Source organism: Caretta caretta, chromosome 1, assembly GCF_965140235.1.
Source record: "Caretta caretta isolate rCarCar2 chromosome 1, rCarCar1.hap1, whole genome shotgun sequence".
NCBI lineage: Eukaryota > Metazoa > Chordata > Testudines > Cheloniidae > Caretta > Caretta caretta.
In genome coordinates, this window is record NC_134206.1 from 325,617,897 (window position 1) to 325,643,077 (window position 25,181).

A 25,181-nucleotide genomic window follows, 5' to 3' on the forward strand; every position below is an offset into this window, starting at 1 on the left:
TGGAACGGATCCCCTAGATATTGAACCCGGCCCTTGTTGCTGCTAACTCTGACGGGCAGAAGGGTTACATTAGGTATAAATAAGTAAGGAATGTGGGTACTGTTTAATGCGTTCAATTAGCTGTCTCAAGTGTATTTATGAGGAAATGTTATGTTATGAAATTTATGAGGAAACAGATTTCATTTCACTGTTTTAATGAAATCCAGCATGGAGTATATGAACTGTGACCCTCAGACTCCATCTTTGTAAGCTGACTTCTTTACAGTTAAGACATGGGATTCCCTTGGCTCAAACTGGACAGAATCAGCTTTTCCCACTAGAGCCAGCCCCCACCATTCCATTCCCTCAGAACTTTTCCTGCCATAGAGACTATTGTGACAAAGCTCTGTCCTTGCCTCCGTGGGTCCCGCGTTTCCTGGCAGATTTCGCTAGCCTCAGAGGCTCACTGTGACCCTCCACGTAACCCTTCTCTCTCTAGAGACAAGGGTCACAGTCTACTGATCCATTTTCATCATACTCCAGTGAGGGAGGTGAGGTTATCTTTCCTTGCACAGTTTCTGTTGTCTCCCAGGCTCAGTGATTAATCAAGAGGCAAAGGTGGGTGAGGGAGCCCGGGCCCACCCTCTACTCCAGGCTAGGGACCCTAATAGTATCAGCTATGGTAGCTGACCTTTTAGAAACATGACGTACAATTCCCTGGGCTACTTCCCCAACAGCAGCCCTCACTTCCTCAAGATCCACTTCATCCTTACCTCAGGGCCTCCTTCCTTGTGCCTGATATGGTGTGTACTACTCAGCCTCTCCACCAGCGCAACTTCCTCCCACAGCTCCTGACATGCACACCCATCTGACTAACTGCGAGGCTTTTAACTAGTTTCAGCCAGCCCCTGATTGGCTTCAGGTGTCCCAATCAACCTAGCGTTCTCCCTGCCTTCTGGAAAGTTCTTAATTGGCCCTAGGTGTCTTAATTGACCTGGAGCAACTGCCATTTCACTTATCCTGGTACCAGGGATTTGTTTAGCCTGGAGCTAATATATCTATCTCCCACTACTTTTCCATAGTCATCTGGCCTTGCCCCGTCACACTATATAAGATCTTGCTCAGCACCTTCGCAGTGCTTTCCATTCCAGCAGGAGCGCGTGTATGGTCGGGTCTTCCCAACGCTCCAGAGCCAGTGAGAAAAACACCATCTATCCCATAGCGAGACGAGGAAGGAGAGGCCTAACATTGACATCCCCACCACAGCAAATCCACCTTACCTGTGAAGGGTCTTGCTGTTTTCCTGGTGATCAGCATCCCCGAGGGTCTCCCCACCTGCAACAAAGCCCATCAGTTGTCGGGACTCCCCAGTGGTCCTCCTCGAAGGCTCCCAATCAGCCAGAGAGTAGAAGGTCCTGGGCCTCGCATCCGTATATTGTGTCCACTGCACCTAGAAATAGTAGGGAAAGGTTTCTGTATTGGGGTTATCTGTTGTATTCTCAAAAACCAAGAGAAGTTTTGTGGGTCTGAGCTTCAAGCTCCTAAACCAGTCACTGATTCATTGTTTGTTTCTCCCCCTATTTTACCCAGTTTCTGTACCTTTACCCTTAAAAGACTTACCTTTGTTGGACCATGTTACTTTGTCTTCTCTTAGTTTTCACTGCACCACACAGGGAGGGAGGGACACACCTATTGTCAGCTAATCTAACTGGTGACAGACACGGAAGAGAGTTGAGTCTGCTCTTCTGAGAAAAGGGGCTTTCCGTTTCTATTTCCCCTTCCTCTACCATTTCTAGAGTTTTCCCTTTGAAGCGTTACCTTATTCCCCTTGAGGTAACACCTAAGTAAAAAAAATATATATATAATATATGCATGCTTTTTTGTGTGTATGCAGGGCTGAAATCTGAAGACAGGTACAAAAGGGGTCTGCTTATATGTATGACACCCTTACCTTTTAATTCACCAAAACTGCAATGATATTATTAAATTAAAAAGCCTATGCAAAGATTTCAAGAGGATGTTGAACACATTGGCCTCAAAAACAAATTGCCTAAATAAAAGGCATGGTATAACAAGATACTTTTGTATATGATTTTTGGAAAAAAACCTTTAAGGTCTTATGGTAATGATGCTTCTCAGCTATTAGCTGTGAATAAACTTAAAGCTGAACAGTGGGATAATTCACCCTCTACCCTTAAAAGGTAGAACACATTGAAACCTGGCCTGCCTATAGAACAAAAACACAGGAAAGTATGTGGGTAATTCCTCTTTTTTTGCCTGTAATCAGCAATGGTATTTGTAAAAGAAAGGGATATTTTAAGCAATAATCTGCCACCCCAAAAGGGGTAGAAACATGTTTCTTTTGTCTTTCAGAAAATCCGGAAAAGCTGATACCAGCTTAAGAGCAACCCAGAATACATGAATCTACTGTCTTGACAAAAATTGTGTATTGTGTTTTGTCTTGTTGCTAGCATTGTTGTGTATTGTGATACCAAAAAAACCCTACTGCATTAGGCAGAAAAGGATTAATAAGCATGTTAACTGTATTTACAGAAACCAATGTTGCAGAAGGGTGGAGGTCAAGGAATGCCAGTCTGCTAACAGGGAAACATCCTCAGGTAGCACACTCCATATTAGGAGGGATTGGTTTTGGAGCAGGGATTAGGAATACTGTAGACCTGGAGGTAATTAAGAATAAGTTAAGTTCCTTATCACAACTGCAAGATAGTCTCATTCACAAGCAGGTAGATATTACCGTGGACTTGGTACAAATTGGTCTGGAAAACCTAAAAGCAATATGGAATATGTGAAAAGAAAAGGAGTTCTTGTGGCACCTTAGAGACTAACCAATTTATTTGAGCATGAGCTTTCGTGAGCTACAGCTCAGCTCATGCTCAAATAAATTGGTTAGTCTCTAAGGTGCCACAAGAACTCCTTTTCTTTTTGCGAATACAGACTAACACAGCTGTTCCTCTGAAACATGGAATATGTGGTGATGGTTAAACACCACCACCTGGCTGCTGTATAAACAACAAATAAAATTAGGGAATAAAACTGCCTTGGCCATAGGATGTACTGAGATGCAAATTCTTAGTTTAACATCACTTGAACACAAAATGTTTTGGGTAATATCTGGAAATGTTAGGGTATTAACGCATCTTTTAAAAAAACGGAAGAGGTCCTTGTTCAACACCTACAAATATGAATGGATGCAATATGTTTCCAGCATGGTTAAGACTGATTTGCTATTAGGTGAAATGTATTGTTAAAATTGCTCACAGTCTGTGGAGACAGAAATATGGAAAGTGAGCCTGCTCCCAATATTGACCCTGAGATCCTTTTGGCTACCCTGGGTTATGGGTCAGTGGACTGGGATAGAGGAGAAATTATTGGATACCGAGGGTGTACGGAGTGGAGCCCTCAAAATGGGTGTGCTTGTCCCTACCTGTCACCACAGAACCATGTAGTAGGGATACATCATTGGGAACGTGTGTGGGACGAACTAGAAAATGTTACTTGTGTTTTGTACAATGCACTATGTGTTACATCCCGGGAAACTGTATTTTGGGAAGATGAAAGTATCAGCTAACCCCCAGTGGATGAATGTAGATGTAATGCCAGCGTATTATATACTAGTAATCACACATACTATTTACGTGTGTGTGTAATTTCTGTTACCCTTGGTCTGGATTGGCACAATATAACTGATCACTTGTTGTGAGAAACAAAGGTGACTCAATTTTTACAACAGACACAGAGGGACATAGGGAGGCATGTTGTCATAAATATAAAGGGAAGGCTAACCATCTTTAAATCCCTCCTGGCCAGAGGAAAAACCCTTTCACTTGTAATGGGTTACGAAGCTAAAGATAACCTTGCTGGCACCTGACCAAAATGACCAATGAGGAGACAAGATACTTTCAAAGCTGGAGGGGGTGGGGAAACAAAGGGTTCTCTCTGTCTGTCTGTGTGTCTTTTGCCGGGACCAGAGCAGGAACGCAGGTCAGAACTCCTGTAAAGGGTTAATAAGCAATCTAGTTATATATGCGTTAGATTCTGTTTTGTTTAAATTGCTGATAAAATAAGTTGTGCTGAATGGAATATATATTCCGGTTTTTGTGTCTTTTTGCAACTTAAGGTTTTGCCTAGAGGGATTCTCTGTTTTTAATCTGATTACCCTAAAGGTATTTATCATCCTGATTTTACAGAGGTGATTCTTTTACTTTTTCTTCAAATAAAATTCTTCTTTTAAGAACCTGATTGCTTTTTCCTTGTTCTTAAGATCCAAGAGTTTGGGTCTGTGTTCACCTATGCAAATTGGTGAGGATTTTTATCAAACCTTCCCCAGGAAAGGGGGTGTAGGGCTTGGGGGGATTTTGGGGGGAAAGATGTTTCCAAGTTGGCTCTTTCCCGGTTATGTTTTGTTAGACACTTGGTGGTGGCAACAATAAAGTCCAGGGACAAAAGGTAAAATAGACCAAAGATGAGAGTCCCTATCTTAAGCAATGACCTAAGACACTACCTGGAAAGTCTCACTCTTTGGGGCTGTAAATCTTACTTTTAAGGACAGCCAACCCTTGGTATTTCTACATGTCAGTCCCAGGATATTGGAGAGACAAGGTGGGTGAGGTAGTATCTTTTATTGGACCGACTTCTGTTAGTGAGAGAGACATTACCTCACCCACCTTGTCTCTTCAGAATTTGTATAAGTATGTTCTTCATTGTAAAGAAAATCCTCCAGGGAATCCGCTCCCTTTTCAGTCCCAACAACTAAGTTCTGTAAATTTTTAGTCTTTTATACAGTAGGTCATGAAGAAGTGGCTGTTGGTTTGCCTCTCTCACACACTACTTTCAGGGTGATATTCTCAGAGGCAGACTCAACTCTGTCTTTCTCCACCAGCAACTTCTTCTCCTGGGCTTGTGTCATGATTGTTTCCTGAAGAGCACTGTAGTGTGATACAGAAAATATGAAGTTGAATAATCATATTAGACATTCACATATAGGCCAGAATCTTGGCGTAACTTGCCTTAAGTTCTGCCAAACAACAGATGTTGCTTCTGTGTTTTACACAGAGAAGAAGTAGGTTGTGTAACTCTAACTAGGTAAGCTTAACCACAGACTCTTGCTAAGTTGTGAAGAAACTTCCCCTTTTACATTTTTCTTCTATTCTGTACACTTATAGATTTGTAATACAGCTATAGCAGAACATGCTACACTGTTTGGTATAGTATCATAAGGTATAACATTATTAGACAAAAATCTGAAGGTATCAATTAAGATTTAATAAACTATCAGAAAACTAAAATTCTGTAAAGACATTCTGTAGCAGACCCCCTTCAGTTTGAGGAAGTTTCATTAGCTGACCACAAAACATTGCAAGTAGTTCAGATCATGCTTTCTATTTTGTGTAGAAGTAGAGCAATATAAAATATATAACTGATCTTTAACAAAGATAAACAAGTTATTTGTATTAAAGAAGCTGATATATTCAGGTGGTAGGTTGAGAAACCAATGTGTAAATCTTTAAGGTGAACAAAATATTAAGGCCTACATGACCATAATGCCTGATCAACTGTATAATTGGCTGTCACACAGAAAGAGTTCTCCTTTGTGTGTCTGTGCATATATACCTTCTACTGTAGATGTATGTTAGGGTTGCCAGGCATCTGGTTTTCAACCAGCACACCTAGTGAAAAAGGGACCCTGGTGGCTCCGACCAGCATTGCTGACCAGGCCGTTAAGTCTGGTTGGCAAAACAGCGGGGCTAAGGCACACTCTCTGGTTCCGTGCAGCTCCTGCCTGCCCTGGCACTGTGCAGAGCTGCCTGGCTGTAACTCTGCCTAGGGGCTGGACATGGCGGCCGCTTCTGGGAGCAAAACGGAGCCAGAACAGCCCCGCTGCGGGAGCTGCCTCAGGTAAGTGCTGACCAGCTGGAGCCCTGAACCCCCTGCCCCAGGTCAGAACCCCTCCCGCACCCAAACTCCCTCCAAGAGCCCACACCCCCCTTTCGTGCCCCAATCCCCTGCTCCATGTCAGAATCCCCTCCCACACCAAACTCCTTCCCAGAGCCTGCACCCCAGCCCTGAGCCCCCTCCTGCATCTGAAGCCCCTCATTTCCAGCCCCCCACCCCCGAGGCTACAGCTGCAGCTCACACCCCCTACTGCACCCCAATCCAATGCCCCAGCCCTGAGCCCACTCCTACACTCTGAACCCCTCAGTTCCAGCCCGGAGCCCACTCCTGCACTCCAACCTCATCCCTGGCCCCACAGCAATCCAGAATGCCGATGGCAATGGAAAAAGTCATGTACTTGGGTATACAATTAGGCATGCATGGAAGGAGACCTGATATGCAGCAGATTGAGTTAATATGTAAACTCCCAGAACCTCAGGATATCTCTGCTCTAAGATCCATTCTGGGACATAATGGCTTTTCAAGGGAATTTGTGGAAAGCTATGCAGAGATAGCACATTCCTTGTACCTGCTTTTGAAAAAAGGAATGGGCGTGGGGTGAGGAGCAAAAAGAAGGCTTCAATAAACTGAAGCAAGCACTTATATCCAAAACCAGATACCCCAATCCAGCTGCAACTGGAAACACCTGAAAGAGGCCTGGGTGCTGTATTGCTCCAGGACACTGGATGTGGACCTAAACTCATTGCCTCTGGGTTGAAGGTGCTTAGTGACATTGAGAAACAGTACTCGACCTGTGAAAAGGATGTTTTAGCCCTGACTTGAGCACTGAATCACTGGAAGTACTTAATGGGGATGTCTCCTGTGGTTCTTAAAATCATCCACACACCGATAAAATACATCCTGTCAGGCCCTATTAACAAAGGAAGGGTATTCAACCCCAGGTTGGCAGGATGGACCCTCAGCTTACTAAATAAAAACATAGAAATGCGTAAAGCACCCCAGTTATCCATCGTTCCCTATGCCCTACTGTCTCAAGGAGAGGACCATGAGTGTCCTCTGCCGCTGGAAGACCTGCAGCAAGTCAAGTCACCTTTCCAGATAGGAGCTTCCTATCAAGAAGCAAAGATGAAAGGACTAGATATTTGGGTGGTTGACAGAAGCTGTTTCTATAAGGATGGCAAGACATGTGCCAGCTTTGCAGATAAACACCCAGAACATCCTGCAAGGTAGCGTAGTGCCTTATTCAGTTCAAACTGCCAAGGTGGTTGTGGTATCAGCAGTACTGGATGCAGGTGGACCTGAAGTCAACCTTTTCATCTGTTCCGATTCAGATTGGGTGGTCTGAGCCCTATCTGAATGGACACCTGTATGGATCCAGAGACCCATGAATTCAGCTGACGGTAAGCCGGGTGGCTCACTCTAAATACCTACTGTATGCGTGGAGGCTTGCAACAACTCAAAGAGGTGATACCCACCTGTTCAAGGTTAAAACCCAACGAAAAGATCAGTCCAAAGTTTCCAGACTGAATAATCAGGTGGACGGGCTTGCTAAACAAGCAGCACAAATGGGCATAGAACAATTATGGACCAAACTGAACAAGAAAGCATATAAAGTCCAACCCAGGGATGAAGAAATAAAAAGCCAGCTAGAGATTGAGGCCTTGCAAAAGCAAAACAAGGAATTGCAAGATCTCCTACAAAAAGGAAAACACTGCAACTACATGTTCAGAAATAAAGAAAGGCTGATAATGGCTTTTTAAAAGGATATTGAAGACACAATGCCGGTCTTGGTGGTACCCACATGTCTAAGAAAATAATTTGGTTAGTTTATCCGAAAGCCAAGGACATTTTGGTTTGGATAAAACTGCAACAGAACTACTAACTGCAGTCTGTAACCTATCATTTAAACCATCTTCTGTACCAGATGACTAATGTGACACCAATTTTTAACAAGGGATTCAGAGGTGATCCTGGCAATTACAGGCCAGTAAGCCTGACTTCAGTACTAGGCAAACTGTTTGAAAATATAGTAAAGAACAAAATTGTCAGACACATAGATGAACATAATTTGTTGGGGAAGAGTCAACATGTTTTTTGTAAAGGGAATCATACCTCACCAATCTACTAGAATTCTTTGAGGGGGTGAACAAACATGTGGAGAAGGGGGATCCAGTGGATATAGCATACTTAGAGTTTCAGAAAACCTTTGTCAAGGTATCTTATCAAAGGCTCTTAAGCAAAGTAAGTTTTCATGGGATAAGAGGGAAGGTCCTCTCATGGACTGGTAACAAGTTAAAAGATAGGAAACAAAGTGTAGGAATAAATGGTCAGTTTTCAGAATGGAGAGGTAAATAGTGGTGTCCCCCATTGGTCTGTACTGGGCCTGATCCTATTCAACATATTCATAACTGTTCTGGGAAAAGGGGTAAACAGTGAGGTGGCAAAATGTGCAGATGATACAAAACTACTCAAGGTAGTTAAGTCCCAGGCAGACTGCGAAGAAATACAAAAGGATCTCTCAAAACTGGGTGACTGGGCAACAAAATGGCAGCTGAAATTCAAAGTTGATGAATGCAAAGTAATGCACATTGGAAAATATAATCCCAAACTATATATATAAAATGATAGGGTCTAAATTAGCTGTTACCACTCAAGAGAGAGAGATCTTAGTCACTGTGGATAGTTCTCTGAAAACATCCACTCAATGTGCAGCAGCAGTCAAAAAAGCAAACGATGTTGGGAATCATTAAGAAAGAGTTAGAAAATATCATATTGCCTCTATATAAATCCATGGTACACCCACATCTTGAATACTGCATGCAAATATGGCTGCCCCATTTCAATAAATATATATTGAAATTGGAAAAAGGTTCAGAAAAGGGCAACAAAAATGATTAGGGGTATGGAATGGCTGCCATATGAGGAGAGATTAATAAGACTGGAACTTTTCAGGTTGGAAAAGAGACGACTAAGTGGGGATACGATAGAAGTCTATAAAATCACGACTGGTATGGAGAAAGTAAATAAGGAAGTGTTGTTTACTCCTCCTCATAACACAAGAACTGGGGTCACCAAATGAAATTAATAGGCAGCAGATTTAAAACAAACAAAAGGAAGTATTTTTTTCACACAACACACAGTCAACCTGTAGAACTCCTTACCAGAGGATACTGTGAAGGCCAAGACTATAACAGGATTCAAACAGAACTAGATAAATTCATGGAGGATTGGTCCATCAATGGCTATTAGCCAGGATGGACAGGGGTGGTGTCCCTAGCTTGTGTTTGCCAGAGGCTGGGAATGGGTGACAGGGAATGGATCACTTGATGATTACGTGTTCTGTTCATTCCCTCTGGGGCACCTGGCATTAGCCTCTGTTGGAAGACTGGATACTGGGCTAGATGAACCTTTGATCTGACCCAGTATGGCTGTTCTTATACAACCACAACATGCTAGATACATAGAACCCCTGTTTATAGGATAGAAGAGATGGCTAGGAACCCAACTTTTATGAGGAATCTCTGCTAAGAAAGTAAAAAAGAGGTTTACTGAATACAGCTCTAGGAGGGGCAGGAACAGATCTCGGAGTATTAAATAGTATAGATGTAGAAATGCTGTCTAACAAATTAAATGCAGTGGGACAGCACTTAGGAGCGATATCCAAACCCTTGAAAACATCTCTAAATGAGAAGTACTAATCCTAAATAATAGCTAGTTTGCTCCCTGGATTGGAGGAGCTTCAAGAAGTGGGTCACTTAGTATTACAAACAGTGGAGGTATTACAGAGCAATGTATCTATGGCATTATCTTGTATACAAGCACAAACATGAACAAGTCATGTGGTAAAAGACATAAGGGATAGAATGAATGAGTGGGATCCTACCTTTAGAAATAAGAAGTGAAATGTGAAAGCATGCCACTATTTCTGAGCAAAAGTTTTATTCTTGGTGGAAAATGGCAAACTTTACATATAATGTACAATTAAATCAAATTACCACCTATATAGTGATGATGTCTGATGCTCAGATGCTATGTAGCATTAGGATTAAATGCTAATAATAGTGTAATACAACCAGTGGAACATAAACTGTGGGCCATGAAACAAACTTCTGTATGGAAGACCGTGGAACTTGAAACCTGTATGGAAGAACATGGTATTGGATATGTTTGCAATCATGATGCTATACAACCAGACAGAGCCACTTTATGGCTTCACATTTAGCCAGTCATTCACAAGATACTGCTTTCCTGCCTGAAAGAAATGGTAGGGGACCAAGAAGCACATTAAAATGGTGTAAAACTTTCCTGAAGACTGATGGTGTTGCTTTTTTTGGGGTAGAGACAAGACGACAGTTGGAGCATTTGGTTGCTGGTTTCTGCTGTTGCCCCTACTGAAGCATGATGCCAAATCCCTGGCTTGCACAAGCACAGGTTTTCTGATGAGTCAAGTGTATGGGTGGTTCAGGGCCACCATCTATTTGAAGGACTTCAACATGGAAGTCTGCATCTTTATTTGGGCATTAGGTTGCCCCTAAGGGATGCTACAAACAGGGCCAACCAGAGGGGGAGCCAGGAGGGCCATTTGGCCTGGGCCTCAAGCTCAAAAGGGGCCTCAAATTTAGACACTTGTTAATTTTTTGGCATTTGATAAGTTTTGCAACTTGTTTTTATGCGCATCCCTATTGGACCAAAATGTAACACGCTCTCTCAGCTTAGAGCTGCAAATTTAAGCAAATAAGAGATGTGATTTGGTAAAAGACATAATTTTTTTGTTAACTGATATAGATTGTCATATTAAAGATTTTAAAATGTTCATAAATATTAATAAAAATATATCCATTCTGATGCCACAAGATTAGACAGTGATGAATGTGTCCTCTCAGATCAGCTGATTATATAAACAAATGACTACTAGTGGCTGGTGCGGGATCAAGTGCATGTTGAAAGGTAGAGAATTGTTACATTTTAGTGTCTTTTATAGTTTTACGTCTAGTTGACTAAGGAATTATTTGTGTGTGAGAATTCCTCATTATTATCTTCGTATGGTAACTAAAAGAGGTGACTGGTTGGTTGAGCCCTAGCTTGGTAGCCTAGCCATCATCATAAGATTTCGTAGTCTATAGGCCCAGATTCAAGGTGAAAATCTGTGAGGACAAACTTGTTCAGAGTGTTTTGTGAGGACACACATTTGAAATATTTGGACAATATCCCTCCCTCTGTATTCGTGTCTGTGTTTACTATATATATGTCATCCCTTTGTCTTCAGCTCAGCCTGTTATATTATACCTTGCGTGCTTGAGTTTTGATTCAGTGATAAGGATAATAACCTGACTGTTTCATTTTGTGTTCTTAATTAGTACTCCTTCTTTTAAGTCTTTTCAGCATTTGTGTACCATTCAGCATTTGTGTACGTTTACAGTAGAAGATTTCAAGTGTGGATAGGATGGAGCATCAACAGAGGCCTGGCGGAAGTTGAAAGACCGAATACCATCACATGAGAGTTCAACGTCACACAAAGAAAACTATGTTGCATGGAAATCAGCCAGTAGGGCAGCATCAGCTGAAAGTTCAGTTAAGAATTTACTCTTGTCTAAACTCTCTACAGAAATTAGCAACTGGAAAAAACTTCTTGAGTACATCCTGAATGTCATCGTTTTTCTTTCTGAGCGGGGATGGGCTTTCTTTGGTTCCAGTCAACATATTGGTGATCGTGCAAATGGAAACTTTCTAGGCATAGTTGAGCTCCTCAGCAAATATGACCTACTTTTATCAGAGCATGTTAAACATGTTTGAGAATCGCAAGAGAGTCAAAAGCGCATGTAAGTCCATTATCTCTACACACACATACAAAACGAGTTTATTGAGCTATGTGGGTCACTCGTACAAACAACAATTCTTGATGAGATTTGAAATGCCAAGTATTTTTCAATCATTGTTGATGCCACTCCAGATTGTTCTCACAAGGAAAAGACTACTATGGTTATTTGTTTCAGAGTAACAGCCGTGTTAGTCTGTATTTGCAAAAAGAAAAGGAGTACTTGTGGTACCTTAGAGACTAACCAATTTATTTGAGCATGAGCTTTCGTGAGCTACAGCTCACTTCATCGGATGCATACCGTGGAAACTGCAGAAGACATTATATACACACAGAGACCATGAAACAATACCTCCTCCCACCCCACTGTCCTGCTGGTAATAGCTTATCTAAAGTGATCATCAAGTTGGGCCATTTCCAGCACAAATCCAGGTTTTCTCACCCTCTGCCCCCCCACACACAAACTCACTCTCCTGCTGGTAATAGCTTATCCAAAGTGACCACTCTCCCTACAATGTGCATGATAATCAAGGTGGGCCATTTCCAGCACAAATCCAGGTTTTCTCACCCCCCCCCATCCCCATACACACACAAACTCACTCTCCTGCTGGTAATAGCTTATCAAAAGTGATCATCAAGTTGGGCCATTTGCAGCACAAATCCAGGTTTTCTCACCCTCCACCCCCCCACACACAAACCAGTCAGAGAACACTTCAATCTCTCTGGTCACGCAATCACAGACATGAAGGTCGCTATCTTAAAACAAAAAAACTTCAAATCCAGACTCCAGCAAGAAACTGCTGAATTGGAATTCATTTGCAAATTGGATACTATTAATTTAGGCTTAAATAGAGACTGGGAGTGGCTAAGTCATTATGCAAGGTAGCCTATTTCCCCTTGTTTTTTCCTACCCCCCTTCCCCCCCCGACGTTCTGGTTAAACTTGGAGAGTGGTCAGTTTGGATGAGCTATTGCCAGCAGGAGAGTGAGTTTGTGTGTGTGTCCCCGGGGGAAAGAAAAAAAAAAGGGGGGGGGGGGTAAGAGCCTGGATTTGTGCTGGAAATGGCCCACCTTGATTATCATGCACATTGTACGGAGAGTGGTCACTTTGGATAAGCTATTACCAGCAGGAGAGTGAGTTTGTGTGTGTGGTTTTTGGAGGGGGGTGAGAAAACCTGGATTTGTGCTGGAAATGGCCCAACTTGATGATCACTTTAGATAAGCTATTACCAGCAGGACAGTGGGGTGGGAGGAGGTATTGTTTCATGGTCTCTGTGTGTATATAATGTCTTCTGCAGTTTCCACGGTATGCATCCGATGAAGTGAGCTGTAGCTCACAAAAGCTCATGCTCAAATAAATTGGTTAGTCTCTAAGGTACCACAAGTACTCCTTTTCTTTTTATGGTTATTCGATATATTAAGATTGTAGACAGCTCAAAATTTTCAGTTGAAGAAAAGTTTATTTTGTTTAATAATTTTATGAGGAAAAAGTGGAAAAGAAACTGCTGCTCAAGTACTAGAAATTCTAGAAAGTATTAAGTTCAATTTTCAAGTCTGCATTGGTCAAGCTTATCATAATGAATCTAATATGGCTGGGAAGTACAAACGTGTACAAGCAGTTCTGCTTGAGCATAATTCAAACTGTTTTCTCTCCAGCTGTGGAAACAACACACTAAAACTTTTATGTGTTGACTGTGCTGCATCATGCAAGGAGGCAATTACTTACTTTGGAACTGTTCAGCAAATGGACAGGATTGTCAGTAGCAGTCCACAAAACTGGGCAATTCTGAAGTACTATCTTCCTGTTTCACTGCATGGGATGTCCAAAACTAGATGGTCTGCACGGATTGATGGTGTTCAGCTGGTTGCACAACATTTGAATTCAGTGAGAGAGGCTTTAAATTAGCTTGAATCTCAATCTCACTGCACAGGCTCGAACTGAACTTCAGTCTATTCAGAAGCACATGTCCAAATTTAAATGCATTCTGATGTCATCTTCGTGGATGAAGCTACTTACAGTGATCCACCAAACTAATCTGGTAATTGAAGCACGCAATGCTGTACTTGATGTTGAGAGTGATAACATCGAAAATCTTATCAATGACAGTCAACAGATTTGTGAACAATGGGATGCGATCCTGACTGAGCCCAAATTAGTAGCACAGAATATTGGCATTTCATCTGAGTTCTCCACCAATCGCAACTTACCTACTGAATTCGATGCCGAGCAGCATTATAGGGTCAATGTCTTCCTTGTCATGATTGACTCTATTCAATAAGGTCTTATACATCGATTTGAGTCACTGCGACTAATTTGTACCCTTTTTGGGTTTCTTTGGCAGTTCAACAGACTGAGTAATGAAGATCTACTTTCGGCAGCTGAACAATTTCAGCAACATTACAACAAAGAAATCTCAAAAGATCTCAGTGATGAGGTCATCTTCCTCAAACAAATACATTCAACGAACTTTAATTTGGATTGCAAGCCAAAGGAATTGCTTCAAGAAATACTTGAACTTGGACTCTCTGGGGTGTTTCCTAATATCGCAATTGCATTCCATATTTTTGTCAGTTTACCTGCATCAGTGGCTTCAGGTGAATGTACCTTCAATGTGTTAGGTATAAAAAAGTAAGAAATGTTTGTACTGTTTAATGTTTTCAATTAGTTGTTTTTAATCATGTATTTTTGAAGTAATGTTAAGTGAATCACTGGTTTTAATAGACTCTAATATGGAATATATGAACTATGACCCTTGGGCTCCATCTTTATAAGCGAACTTGTTTACAGTTTAGACACTGGAGTCCTCTGGTTCAAACCAGACTAAGCCAGCTTTTCCCGCCAGAGCCAACCCCCAACATTCTAGTCCCTCAAAACTTTTCCTGCCTTAGAGATTATACAAGATCTTGCTCAGCGCCTGCGTGGTGCTGTCCATTCCAGCGGCAGCGCATGCACGGTTGGGTTCCAGAGCTAGAGAGAAGAGTACCATCTATCCCACAGCAAGGCTGAGGAAGGAAAAACCTGTCATCTCTGTCCCTGTCACAGTAAATTGAATCCATCTTACCTGTGGGGGGTCCTGCTTTCCTGGTGTCCATCATCCCAAAGGGTCTCCCCGCCTGCACCAAAATCCAGCAGTCGTCGGGACTCCCCAGTGGTCCTCCTCAAAGGCTTCCAATTAGTTGGAGAGTAGAAGGTCTACTCTCATCAGCGTCCCCTGGAATCTTTGAGTAACCAGCAGAACCTTCTAAGAACCACTCCATCCATCCTAGCAAGGCATAAAAACAGCCTCTACAAGACTGCTGAAGTCTTTTGTGCCTCATAAAAAGAAAACTCAACCATCTTTAATTTTTAACTCTAAAAAGAAAAAGGAGAACGTTTTATTCAATAATTACATGAGAACCATCTAGTATTTTTTTCAATATTTTTTTCAAAAGTCAGTATGCAATGTAATTCAGTAATGATCTAATTGATTAGCCAAATGACAAGGTTTTCCTATAAGAGTTAAAATTATCTTATGGCAGCTATACACATGAACACTAAAATTCCATTACAATGCCCTTATAATCAACCTTCAAAAAGGAAAGAGTACCATCCACAACATGACATGCATCTGACGAAGTGGGTATTCACCCACGAAAGCACATGCTCCAATACGTCTGTTAGTCTATAAGGTGCCACAGGACTCTTTGCCATCCACAGCAGGATTCAATTTAGGATTAGACAGTTATGTGACTAGGATTAGTAAAGATGTGCAATTTATACTAGTTAGGATAAGCATTTGAGGAGAGAGAAAACCTCATGCTTGATATTAGAGTCTTCCCAAAGGTGTAATTACCAACATTACAATTTATGGCATATTTTAAACTTTCCTCTGAAGTCTCTGATGCTAGCTGCTGTCAGACAGTCAGGAATGCAAGAATCCAGCACCATTCCTTAAAAATAGTGTTTGAACTATTAATTCTGAAGAAAGAAAACTGTATTCGATGTGCCGGTTGATATGTATCTACTTATATTCAATCTACTTTGTCATTATGGGAGTTAGCACTACCTCAAATGAGAAAGCATTCAGCTAGTTTCTAATGAATCAGTGTTTCATCAGACTGACACAGATCCATATTGTCTTTTTAGTGCTTGAAGTTTTAGCTTGTTTCCCTTCATGTCACAAATGCAGTCATGGTTTTGTGGTCTATAATTAAGAAACCAAGGTAAAAGTTTCTTTGTATACAAACTCTTAAAAATATGGCTTGATTCAGACAGCACTGCCCTACATTTTTAGGATCAAGTTGATATTTAATAGGCGAAGGATAGTTTAGTCAACAAGCATTTGTAGTAACCAATGATTTGTAGGTGTTTCAGAATACCTGTGTCTAAAAAATGAAACATTTTTAAAAGAGGAGTTAAGCTGGTGTTTTCTTCATGTGTTTTCACATTAAGCACTGTGTATGTTTATCAGTAACAGGGCATTAGGATATAGTAAGCATGAAAGCTTCAAAGAACCCTACGCTCCTTGTTGTTCCTTCAGAAAGGATAAGACATTCATCTTGTTTAACAGAGATAAACTTAATTGGTCTTAAAGTATTCCCCTTCTCTTCCTTTAGTCAGCACAGTTTTGTATTGATGGTCACAATTTACTTACTAAAAATGTAATCTGTAGTAACAAATTAAAAACAGCTCGAAGCAATTAAAAATGGTGAAAAACAGAACTGGTGATAGTACAAGGTTTCTTCTTGCAAAAGAGAAAGTGTGAAAGGCGTGAGGCACGAGAATACTTCCAAAATGAGGCAACAGAGGTTGAGGAAAACTTACAGAAAGCATACTTCATGATATTCATGTTCAGTTATCTGTTTTTACATCATCTCCTACTTGCGTCACTTTTCTCAGAATAGTTCATTTGTTAATCTTTAATAAAAGGTTGCCAGTGAAAGTATTCCTATTTTTATTCTTACTGTTGCAAGCCCCATTTTTAGAGGATTTTTTAAAGTGATTATTGGCACCTGTTACAAGCATTCTGGAGAAGTGACAGACACATTAATGAATTTAAAGACAGATACATAGATACACTAACAAGTTGGTTAATACATTTAAACTTTTGCATTTTCTAGTTGTATGTATATCTGTCACAAGAACATATCACCACAGAACTACACCAAGTTTTAAATCACATTTCAGTTGGTTTACTATACATTATCATCATTCCCCTTACTGAATTCACTGTTTGTCTAAATTCACTTCTGGTAATTGTATATAATCAAGTGAAACATGTGTGGTGGGAAGATGAAAAGTCATTCAGAAAATCATTTCAGGCATGCAATTTGACTCTAAATCTTAATTTAATACTTAAGATATTTGCAGTATGTTTACATGCTTCTGCAACTTTCATCACATAATTAATTGTGGGATGATAGCTACAGACTTCATTCACAGACTTGCCAGCGCTCACTCAGGGAAAGGGAGGTGCTCTTTCATTCTGGAGCTGGATTTGGCTAATTGCTCAATGATTTAGAATCTTGCTGTCAAGGTTCCTCCCCCACTCTGAACTCTAGGGTACAGATGTGGGGACCTGCATGAAAAAACCTCCTAAGCTTATCTTTACCAGCTTAGGTCAAAACTTCCCCAAGGTACAAAATATTCCCCCCGTTGTCCTTGGACTGGCCGCTACCACCACCAAACTAATACTGGTTACTGGGGAAGAGCTGTTTGGACGCGTCTTTCCCCCCAAAATACTTCCCAAAACCCTGCACCCCACTTCCAGGACAAGGTTTGGTAAAAAGCCTCACCAATTTGCCTAGGTGACTACAGACCCAGACCCTTGGATCTTAAGAACAATGAACAATCCTCCCAACACTTGCACCCCCCCTTTCCTGGGAAATGTTGGATAAAAAGCCTCACCAATTTGCATAGGTGACCACAGACCCAAACCCTTGGATCTGAGAACAATGAAAAAGCATTCAGTTTTTTACAAGAAGACTTTTAATAAAAAATAGAAGTAAATAGAAATAAAGAAATCCCCCCTGTAAAATCAGGATGGTAGATATCTTACAGGGTAATTAGATTCAAAAACATAGAGAACCCCTCTAGGCAAAACCTTAAGGTACAAAAAAGATACACAGACAGAAATAGTTATTCTATTCAGCACAATTCTTTTCTCAGCCATTTAAAGAAATCATAATCTAACACATACCTAGCTAGATTACTTACTAAAAGTTCTAAGACTCCATTCCTGTTCTGTCTCTGGCAAGAGCAGCATACCGACAGACCCAGACCCTTTGTTCCTCTCCCTCCTCCCAGCTTTTGAAAGTATCTTGTCTCCTCATTGGTCATTTTGGTCAGGTGCCAGCGAGGTTACCTTTAGCTTCTTAACCCTTTACAGGTGAGAGGAGCTTTCCCCTGGCCAGGAGGGATTTCAAAGGGGTTTACCCTTCCCTTTATATTTATGACACTTGCTTTTTAAAAGCTCTCCTTTCAAAGTATCGGAGATGACTGCAGAGGACAGCTTGGTACTTGGGAGATCAGAGGACTAGTCACACATGGTGTATATTCTAATTTGACGGCAGCCGCAGGTTGGGAATGGTGTGCCAGCCCCAGTCACTCTCTGCGAAGTAATGAGAGCCCAGGCCCTGTGAGGGCTCCTGCTGGCGGGGGCGGCATAACTTGCCCGGGACCCTCCCCCCATATCCGGAAAGCAGGCAGTTCAGTTGTAGCCCCCTCATGGGACACGTGGGGGAGGAGGCACGGAGACGAGCCCTTTGGGCCCTTCTTGCTCAGCCTGAAGTCTTAGGGGCAGCGCACCCCCCCGCCTCAAGCCGGGTGAGTGCCCCGCCCGTGCTAGGTCTGCGAGACCCGTTCTCCCCGCCCCGTCCCACAACGATCCCAGAAAGGGACGCCACAGCTGCAGCCCGCACCTGCTTCCCGCCCCAAAACGCCGGACCGCAACCACAGCAGGCGACGACGCGCGGCCACAGCCCACTGGGCGGCCGAGAGGCAGGAAGGGGCGGTCCTCCCAGAACACCCATACGATTGGACGGCAGGGCCGTCACCAGCTGAAAACTGATTGGCTGATGCTTCCCATAAATTTCCACCCCTGCGCCCCTCCAGGGAGACTGTGTCGCGTCAGCGCCCCCTAAGGGTAGATGGGCGGTGCTGCACCCCCCCCCCTCCCACCTTCATCTCAAATCGGGGCAGGGCCGCTCGGGTCTCGCCGCAGATTATGTCAGTGCCGAGGCGAAAGGGGCGGGGGGACGGAGGAGAGGCTCAGAAATAGCCCGGTGACTGCAGCTGCCGGGCTGAGCCGTGGAGTAGATGCGGCAGCAGTTACTACCAGCCGCAAACCAGGCGCCGCCTCAGCGGCAGGAGGGGAGCTGCCGGACGCCCTGCGTGGGCTGAGCAGGGGGGTCAGCCATGGCCAGTCGCGGCAGCTGCCCCGAGGAGGAGGAGAGGGAGGAAGCCGCCCTGAGGAAACTGACCGTTCGCCTCACGAACGTGCAGGAGGGGACGCCGCTGGAGAGCTTGCTGCAGACGCTGGAGGACCTGCTGGCCTTGGCCCACCGGCCCCGCGGTGAGGTTCCTGTCCCGGCGGGTCGGGCGCCCACCAGGGCTCCCCGGCTCTGCCCCGGCGAGTAACGGGCTCTTGTTTTGTTTCCTCCCCCCCGCAGCGCCCCGGCTGTTCGGCGGCCGAAACGTCCACGTGCCGGTGCTGCTGGTGTTGGACTCCTACCCGCGAGTGGTCGCGCTGCAGCAGGTAAAGGCCTCGGCCGCCTCTCCTGGCGGCCTCCCCTCCATCCCCAGCTGCCCGCTGTCAAGCCCGCGGGCCAGAGCCGCCTGGCCCAGCCCCCTTGGGAGCGACGGGGCCCAGCCCCAGCCTCCCCGCAGCTTCGCGGGAAGTTTGGTTTCAGAGCCAAACGCTGCGCGGCTGGTCCTGATTGTCTCATGAGCCAAATCAAAACTCACTCGGCCTTCGGGACGGTCCAGCTCCGTGCCAGACGCTAACCATCAGCCATGGCAGTAAAATTGAGCTCTCACCAGGGCGGGGCCTCTGGTGGAAGGGGCGGGACGGGGGGGGTCAGCGCAGGGGTCCTCCCCCACCCCATGCATCCGACGAAGTGGGTATTCACCCACGAAAGCTTATGTGCTAATACGTCTGTTAGTCTATAAGGTGCCACAGGCCTCTTTGCCACATTAAAGAGAAACACACAGAAGCGGATTAAAAGTAAATAACAATATACCATTTACCATTTAAATCTGGAATTCAGTTATCCAAGTTGCTTTTTTTTCTTCTGTGTCAAATTACTTGGAAAATTTTAAGAAACGGATTAATGTAATAGTGGTACCTATTATATACTAATAATATTACCAATATATTCTACGATTATCATGGACCACTGCTCTAGAATACTAATGATTTTTAATGGCTAAAGTTTGTTGTCACCTGTTTGCTTATTTGAATTATTTTCTTTGTCTTTCTAAATACTAAACCAAAATAAAGCAAACAAGTATATTTATAAATTATGTAAGTACTGTACTGCACAAATTTCCAAATCACATATGGTATCATATGCTACAAATGTGATATAATATTGGATGTATTCCAGTATTTTTCTTAAACATAGCAGGGTGTGTTAAGAAAGTGACATCTGACTTAACTAGCCACTGTCACGCACAGGAAAACCTCAGAAACAAAGCAGGGGAAACTCTGCAGTTTAAGATTCTGCTTGGTTATCTCTGTAATATAAGACTGACTCATTTTCATATTAAATATTGCAGGTGCTTTTCCATGTCATTGCCAGAAAACACATATAAAACAGATCCTTCCTGTCAATCACATAAAATAAAATGTATGTTACCCCCAAAGGATATTTACAGACAATATTACCTCTGTATGGCTGGTTTGTATTTTTTTTAATAAATGTGAATGATTGCAATTGTCTTCATCTTTTAAAATTTCGGTTTGTTAGGAAGCAAAATATTAAAATCCCCCACAAATATATCTATTTTAAATAATGGGAAAGGTCGAAGTTAAAACACACACAATTAAAAAAATTCAGAGTAAGCAATAAATTGTATTCTTGACTCTCCTTGTGATGTATAGTTATTGTAATAACAATGAAATAGTAATTCTTTGCACTGCTATTATACCTTTTCCTTTGAGGATCTCAGAGCAATGTGGGGAATCTGAAACTTTAATTTCCTGGCTCACTATTCAATTATCACATAGGTAAAGGATTTATAGAGCCATTACTTTTAGGATCGAACCCAGCAATTGTTTAGCAATAGCAAAATGATGCAGAAGTTTAGAATAGGAAGTAAAAAATATCTCAAACTGAAACTTTAGGGGAAATTTTGGAAAACTGCATAAGGGAGAAAGTAATGACTGTACCTGAGCTGCAAGTGCAGGGCACTGAGATAATATCTTTAACTCACCTTTAATAGTTGGTTTTAAAATGAAGTTTCAGCCTTCTGTCTGAATTTCTTAACCTTTATGAGTTTACTTTAAGGGGCTACAAAAAGTCTAATGTTGTTTTAACCAAGCCCATAGCTAGTATGCAACTCAAATCCTTCACATCACAAAATGCTGCAGTCATCCTTTCCTCTTTTCCCTAATGCTGTAACAATTTTAAATATACTATACACTAACTGTACTCAGTCTTCCCTGCTTCATCCATTGTGATGCAGTCACAATAACTGTGGGATTCTTGAATCTGAGTTTATGGTGAGGACAGTGTGCTGTACAACAACGCCTCACTTAACATCGTCCTGGTTAACGTTTCGTTGCTACGTTGCTAATCTATTAGAGAACATTCTCGTTTACAGTTGCGCAATGCTCCCTTATAACATTGTTTGGCAGCCACCTGCTTTGTCTACTACTTTCAGGAAGAGCAAGCAGCCCATTGGAGCTAGCTGGTGGGGGCTTGGAACCAGAGTGGACTGGCAGCCCCCCTATCAGCTCCCCTAAGTTCCCTGTGCGGCAGCCGCCCAGCAGGCTATCAATTGCCAGGCAGTTCAGCTGTCCCTGCCCACACTACCGTATGGTGCTCCTGCCCTCTGCCTTGGAGCTGCCCCCAGGAGCCTCCTGCTTGCTGTGCAGGGGGGGCGGGTGTGCTAATGTCAGGGTGTCCCCCTCCCTCTGCTCCTGTACCCCATCTCCATAGAGCCAGGGTGGGGGGAGGGGAGTGGAAATGAAAGGGCTCAGGATGGACGGAGGGAGCTTGCTGGCAGCAGCTGCTGTCTCAACTTGCTTATCTACTTAAAAAGGCAGTGTACTTACTTAAAGGGGCAATGGCCATCTCTCTCACACACACGATGTATGTCTCTGTCTCTCTGCCATGCAGTGTCTCCTCCCTTCATTCGTGCTGCCTTGTAGAGTGTGAGGCTACATTAACAACGATGTGTTAACCCTTGAGGGCTCAGCCGAGTGCTAGTTCATCATTTAGCAGTAAGGCATTCCCTGGGAAACATCCCACCCTCTGACTCCACCACCTCAACCAAGCTTCACAATCATCATTGCTGTGTACAGTATTAAATTGTTTAAAACTTACACTGTGTGTATGGATAGATAGTCTTTTGTCTGGCGAAATTTTTTTACGTGGAACCGAACCTCACCTATTTACATTAATTCTTTTGGGGAAATTGGATTCGCTTAATGTCGTTTCGCTTAAAGTACCATTTTTCAGGAACATAACTACAACTTTAAGCGAGGAATTACTGTAGATGCTCCATTTTGCTACAGCATGTCTACACTAACAACTGCTTTTCAATGTACAGGTTAATGGATCAGTAGCTCTTTCTGATTTGTGGCACTGAAGTGAAATTGACCAATGTTTTGAGGTTTGTCTGAGTAAGGGCAGTGTCTGGACTGATTAACAAATTTCCTTCTGGCTCAGCTTGCCACACAGTGATTTGCTGCTGTATCATCAACTCACACAAAGTGAACCTCTACTTCTTAGTAGATCAGTATTGTAGATACCAGGGCAAGTTGGACTATTAATTTGTGAGAAGACCTCACAAACTTCTCTACAAACAATGGGAAAGCTACTGATCTCCAATAAGTCAAAAATAATAATGCCTTAGACAGAACAGATACCATATTTAGTAAGTACTGTAACAACTACAGTTTCTGCGATCGCTGACGGTCAGATTGATGCTGCTTAAATAGTAGAGGACAAGACATGTTTAAATTCAAGTAAGTGAATGGCTATCATTGAAACATTACTGGCTCAATTCACTACGCATACTAGTAATGAAAAGGGAACCAATGTTAAAATAACAGAATATTAGTAATGCCACCAAATGGGGTCTTATGTAAATGATCCAGTTTAGTACCTGTAAGAATGTTTTTATTTATTTATTTTCCTTTCAATTTGGGCTTTAGGCTCTCGGACAATTATTTAAGATACAATCATTTGCTTACAGTGTTACTAGACAAAGGCTAAGAACCCTAAAAGCTCTGGGGGTTTTATATCAACATTGCAAGAGGGATCTTATGTTAGCACAGGGGTGGACAAACTTTTTGGCCTGAGGGCCATATCTGGGAATATAAATTGTATGGTGGGCCATGAATGCTCACAAAATGCACACAGGAGGGTGTGAGGGCTCTGGTTTGGGGTGCGGGCTCTGGGGTGGGGGCCAGAAATGAGGAGTTCAGGATGCGGGCGGGAGATCCGGGGGGGGGTGAGGGCTCTGGGGTGGGGCTGGGGATGAGGAGTTTGGGGTGCAGGAGGGTGCTCCGGGCAGGGACTGGGGTTTGGCGGGTGGGAGGGGGATCAGGGCTGGGGCAGGTGGTTGGGGCGCAGGGAGAGGCTCAGGAGTGCAAGCTCCAGGCGGCGCTTACCTCAAGCAGCTGCCGGAAGCAGCAGCATGTCCCTTCTCCAGCTCCTACATGGAGACGCGGCTTGGCGGCTCTGCACGCTGCCCCGATTTGCAGGCACTGCCCCTGCAGCTCCCATTGGCTGCAGTTCCTGGCCAATGGGAGCTGCAGGGGCAGCACTTGGAGTGGGAGCAGCATGCAGGGCGGAGGCCCCTGGCTGCCCCACGTGTAGGAGCTGGAGGGGGGCCATGCCGCTGCTTCCGGGAGCTGCATGGAGTGGCCCCCGACCCTGCTCTCTGGCTGGAGCGCTGGAGTGGGGCAAGACCCAGATCCCGCTCACCAGTGGGAGCATGAGGGCCAGATTAAAACAGCTGGTGGGCCGGATTCGGGCCGTAGTGTGCCCACCCCTGTATTAGCACATTAGATACTTGCTTTACATTTTTCAGTGTGTACTGGGTCCTTAAAATAATAAAAAATTTGGTATGATACAAATCTGGATTTTATAAGGAAAATGTATTGGGCAACAAGAAGGGGGAACTAAAAAAAACCCACGTATAAAGCTAAGTTTTATAATGTTCTACATTTTATAAAGAACAGTAGAGTTAGATGAGGCTGGGGGGGAGACTTTCAAAATACAGTCTTTGTTAAGCAATGCAAACACATTCGTTTTTGAACACTGTACTTAGTTCAGCAGCTAGAAAAGGGAAGACGTGTTTTGAACATGAAAGCCTTATGCTATTTCCAGTTTGTTCTATAACTATGTATGGCTTACTGGTACAGATCTCTGAAATCATGTTATCTTTTGTGACATTTTTTACATTTAAACATGACCCACAATTAAAACAAAAAGAAAAGGAGGACTTGTGGCACCTTAGAGACTAACCAATTTATTTGAGCATAAGCTTTCGTGAGCTACAGCTCACTTCACTGTAGCTCATGAAAGCTTATGCTCAAATAAATTGGTTAGTCTCTAAGGCGCCACAAGTACTCCTTTTCTTTTTGCGAATACAGACTAACACGGCTGTTACTCTGAAACCTGTAATTAAAACAAATTGACAATAACAAGTCATCAATATTTTTTTCACAGAACCAGACAATAATTGAAACAATTCATTTATGAAACACACATTCCATAAATATTTAAAACAATAATTCTGTCTATGTAGCCAAAATCTTTTCTTAGGGCTTTATTATGGCTTTAAGGCACATAGTCCTATGGTGTGGGAAGTGCATCAGGAGCTCAGGGTGGCATTTTGTCTGATTCAGAAACAACGCCTCTGGGAAACATCGCTTCCATGCCACCTTTTGCAGGAGTGCTGGATTCATTTTTCCCATTCTATGTGGGACGATGGCCTTCTTCTGCCCTGTTCTTCATTCATTTTGCAGATGTTAGAACCACTAAGAGTGAGGAGGGTCTTGTGGAGTTCTTGCATTTAGAGGACTACAAGGGACAGATTCTGTGCAATCCCTGCACAGATGTGCAAAGGGGAGGAGGTTCCTGTGCTCTCTCCCTTTTCCACCATCTCCTCCTTCTGAACCTTCTTGCACCTGTTCAGGTCCAGGCACAATCCAGCTTTCTATATGTGGTTGAGCCTGTTGTGGAAAGAATGTTCTGAAGGAACCTATGTTGGTCTGAAAGTGATAACTTAGTTACTGTCACTTATTAATTGTATTTTT

General features: G+C 43.1%; 1 protein-coding gene and 1 long non-coding RNA gene across 6 annotated transcripts in view; one reads left to right on the forward strand and one right to left on the reverse strand.

Annotated features, from left to right (window-relative positions):
- Positions 1 to 19,735, reverse strand: part of LOC125630403 (uncharacterized) — a 32,268-nt gene extending 12,533 nt beyond the window's left edge. The window contains exons 1-4 of one of the 4 annotated variants that reach the window (XR_007354658.2): positions 19,168 to 19,256; positions 14,769 to 15,058; positions 13,433 to 13,567; positions 1,260 to 1,429 (exon numbers count right to left, since the gene is read on the reverse strand). This is a non-coding gene — a long non-coding RNA (uncharacterized LOC125630403). Of the gene's footprint in view, positions 1 to 1,259; positions 1,430 to 13,432; positions 13,568 to 14,768; positions 15,059 to 18,606; positions 18,951 to 19,167; positions 19,257 to 19,651 lie in introns of those variants that run through there. The other 3 variants (XR_007354656.2, XR_007354654.2, XR_007354657.2) reach the window with 3 other exon arrangements.
- Positions 18,832 to 25,181, forward strand: part of LRRK2 (leucine rich repeat kinase 2) — a 116,345-nt gene continuing 109,995 nt past the window's right edge. Inside the window, exons 1-2 of one of the 2 annotated variants that reach the window (XM_048836308.2) lie at positions 18,832 to 19,259; positions 19,357 to 19,442. In XM_048836308.2, the coding sequence (XP_048692265.2) occupies positions 19,103 to 19,259; positions 19,357 to 19,442 (243 nt within the window). In that variant the 5' untranslated portion in view covers positions 18,832 to 19,102. The remainder of the gene's footprint in view (positions 19,260 to 19,356; positions 19,443 to 25,181) is intronic. The other variant, XM_048836307.2, reaches the window with a different exon arrangement.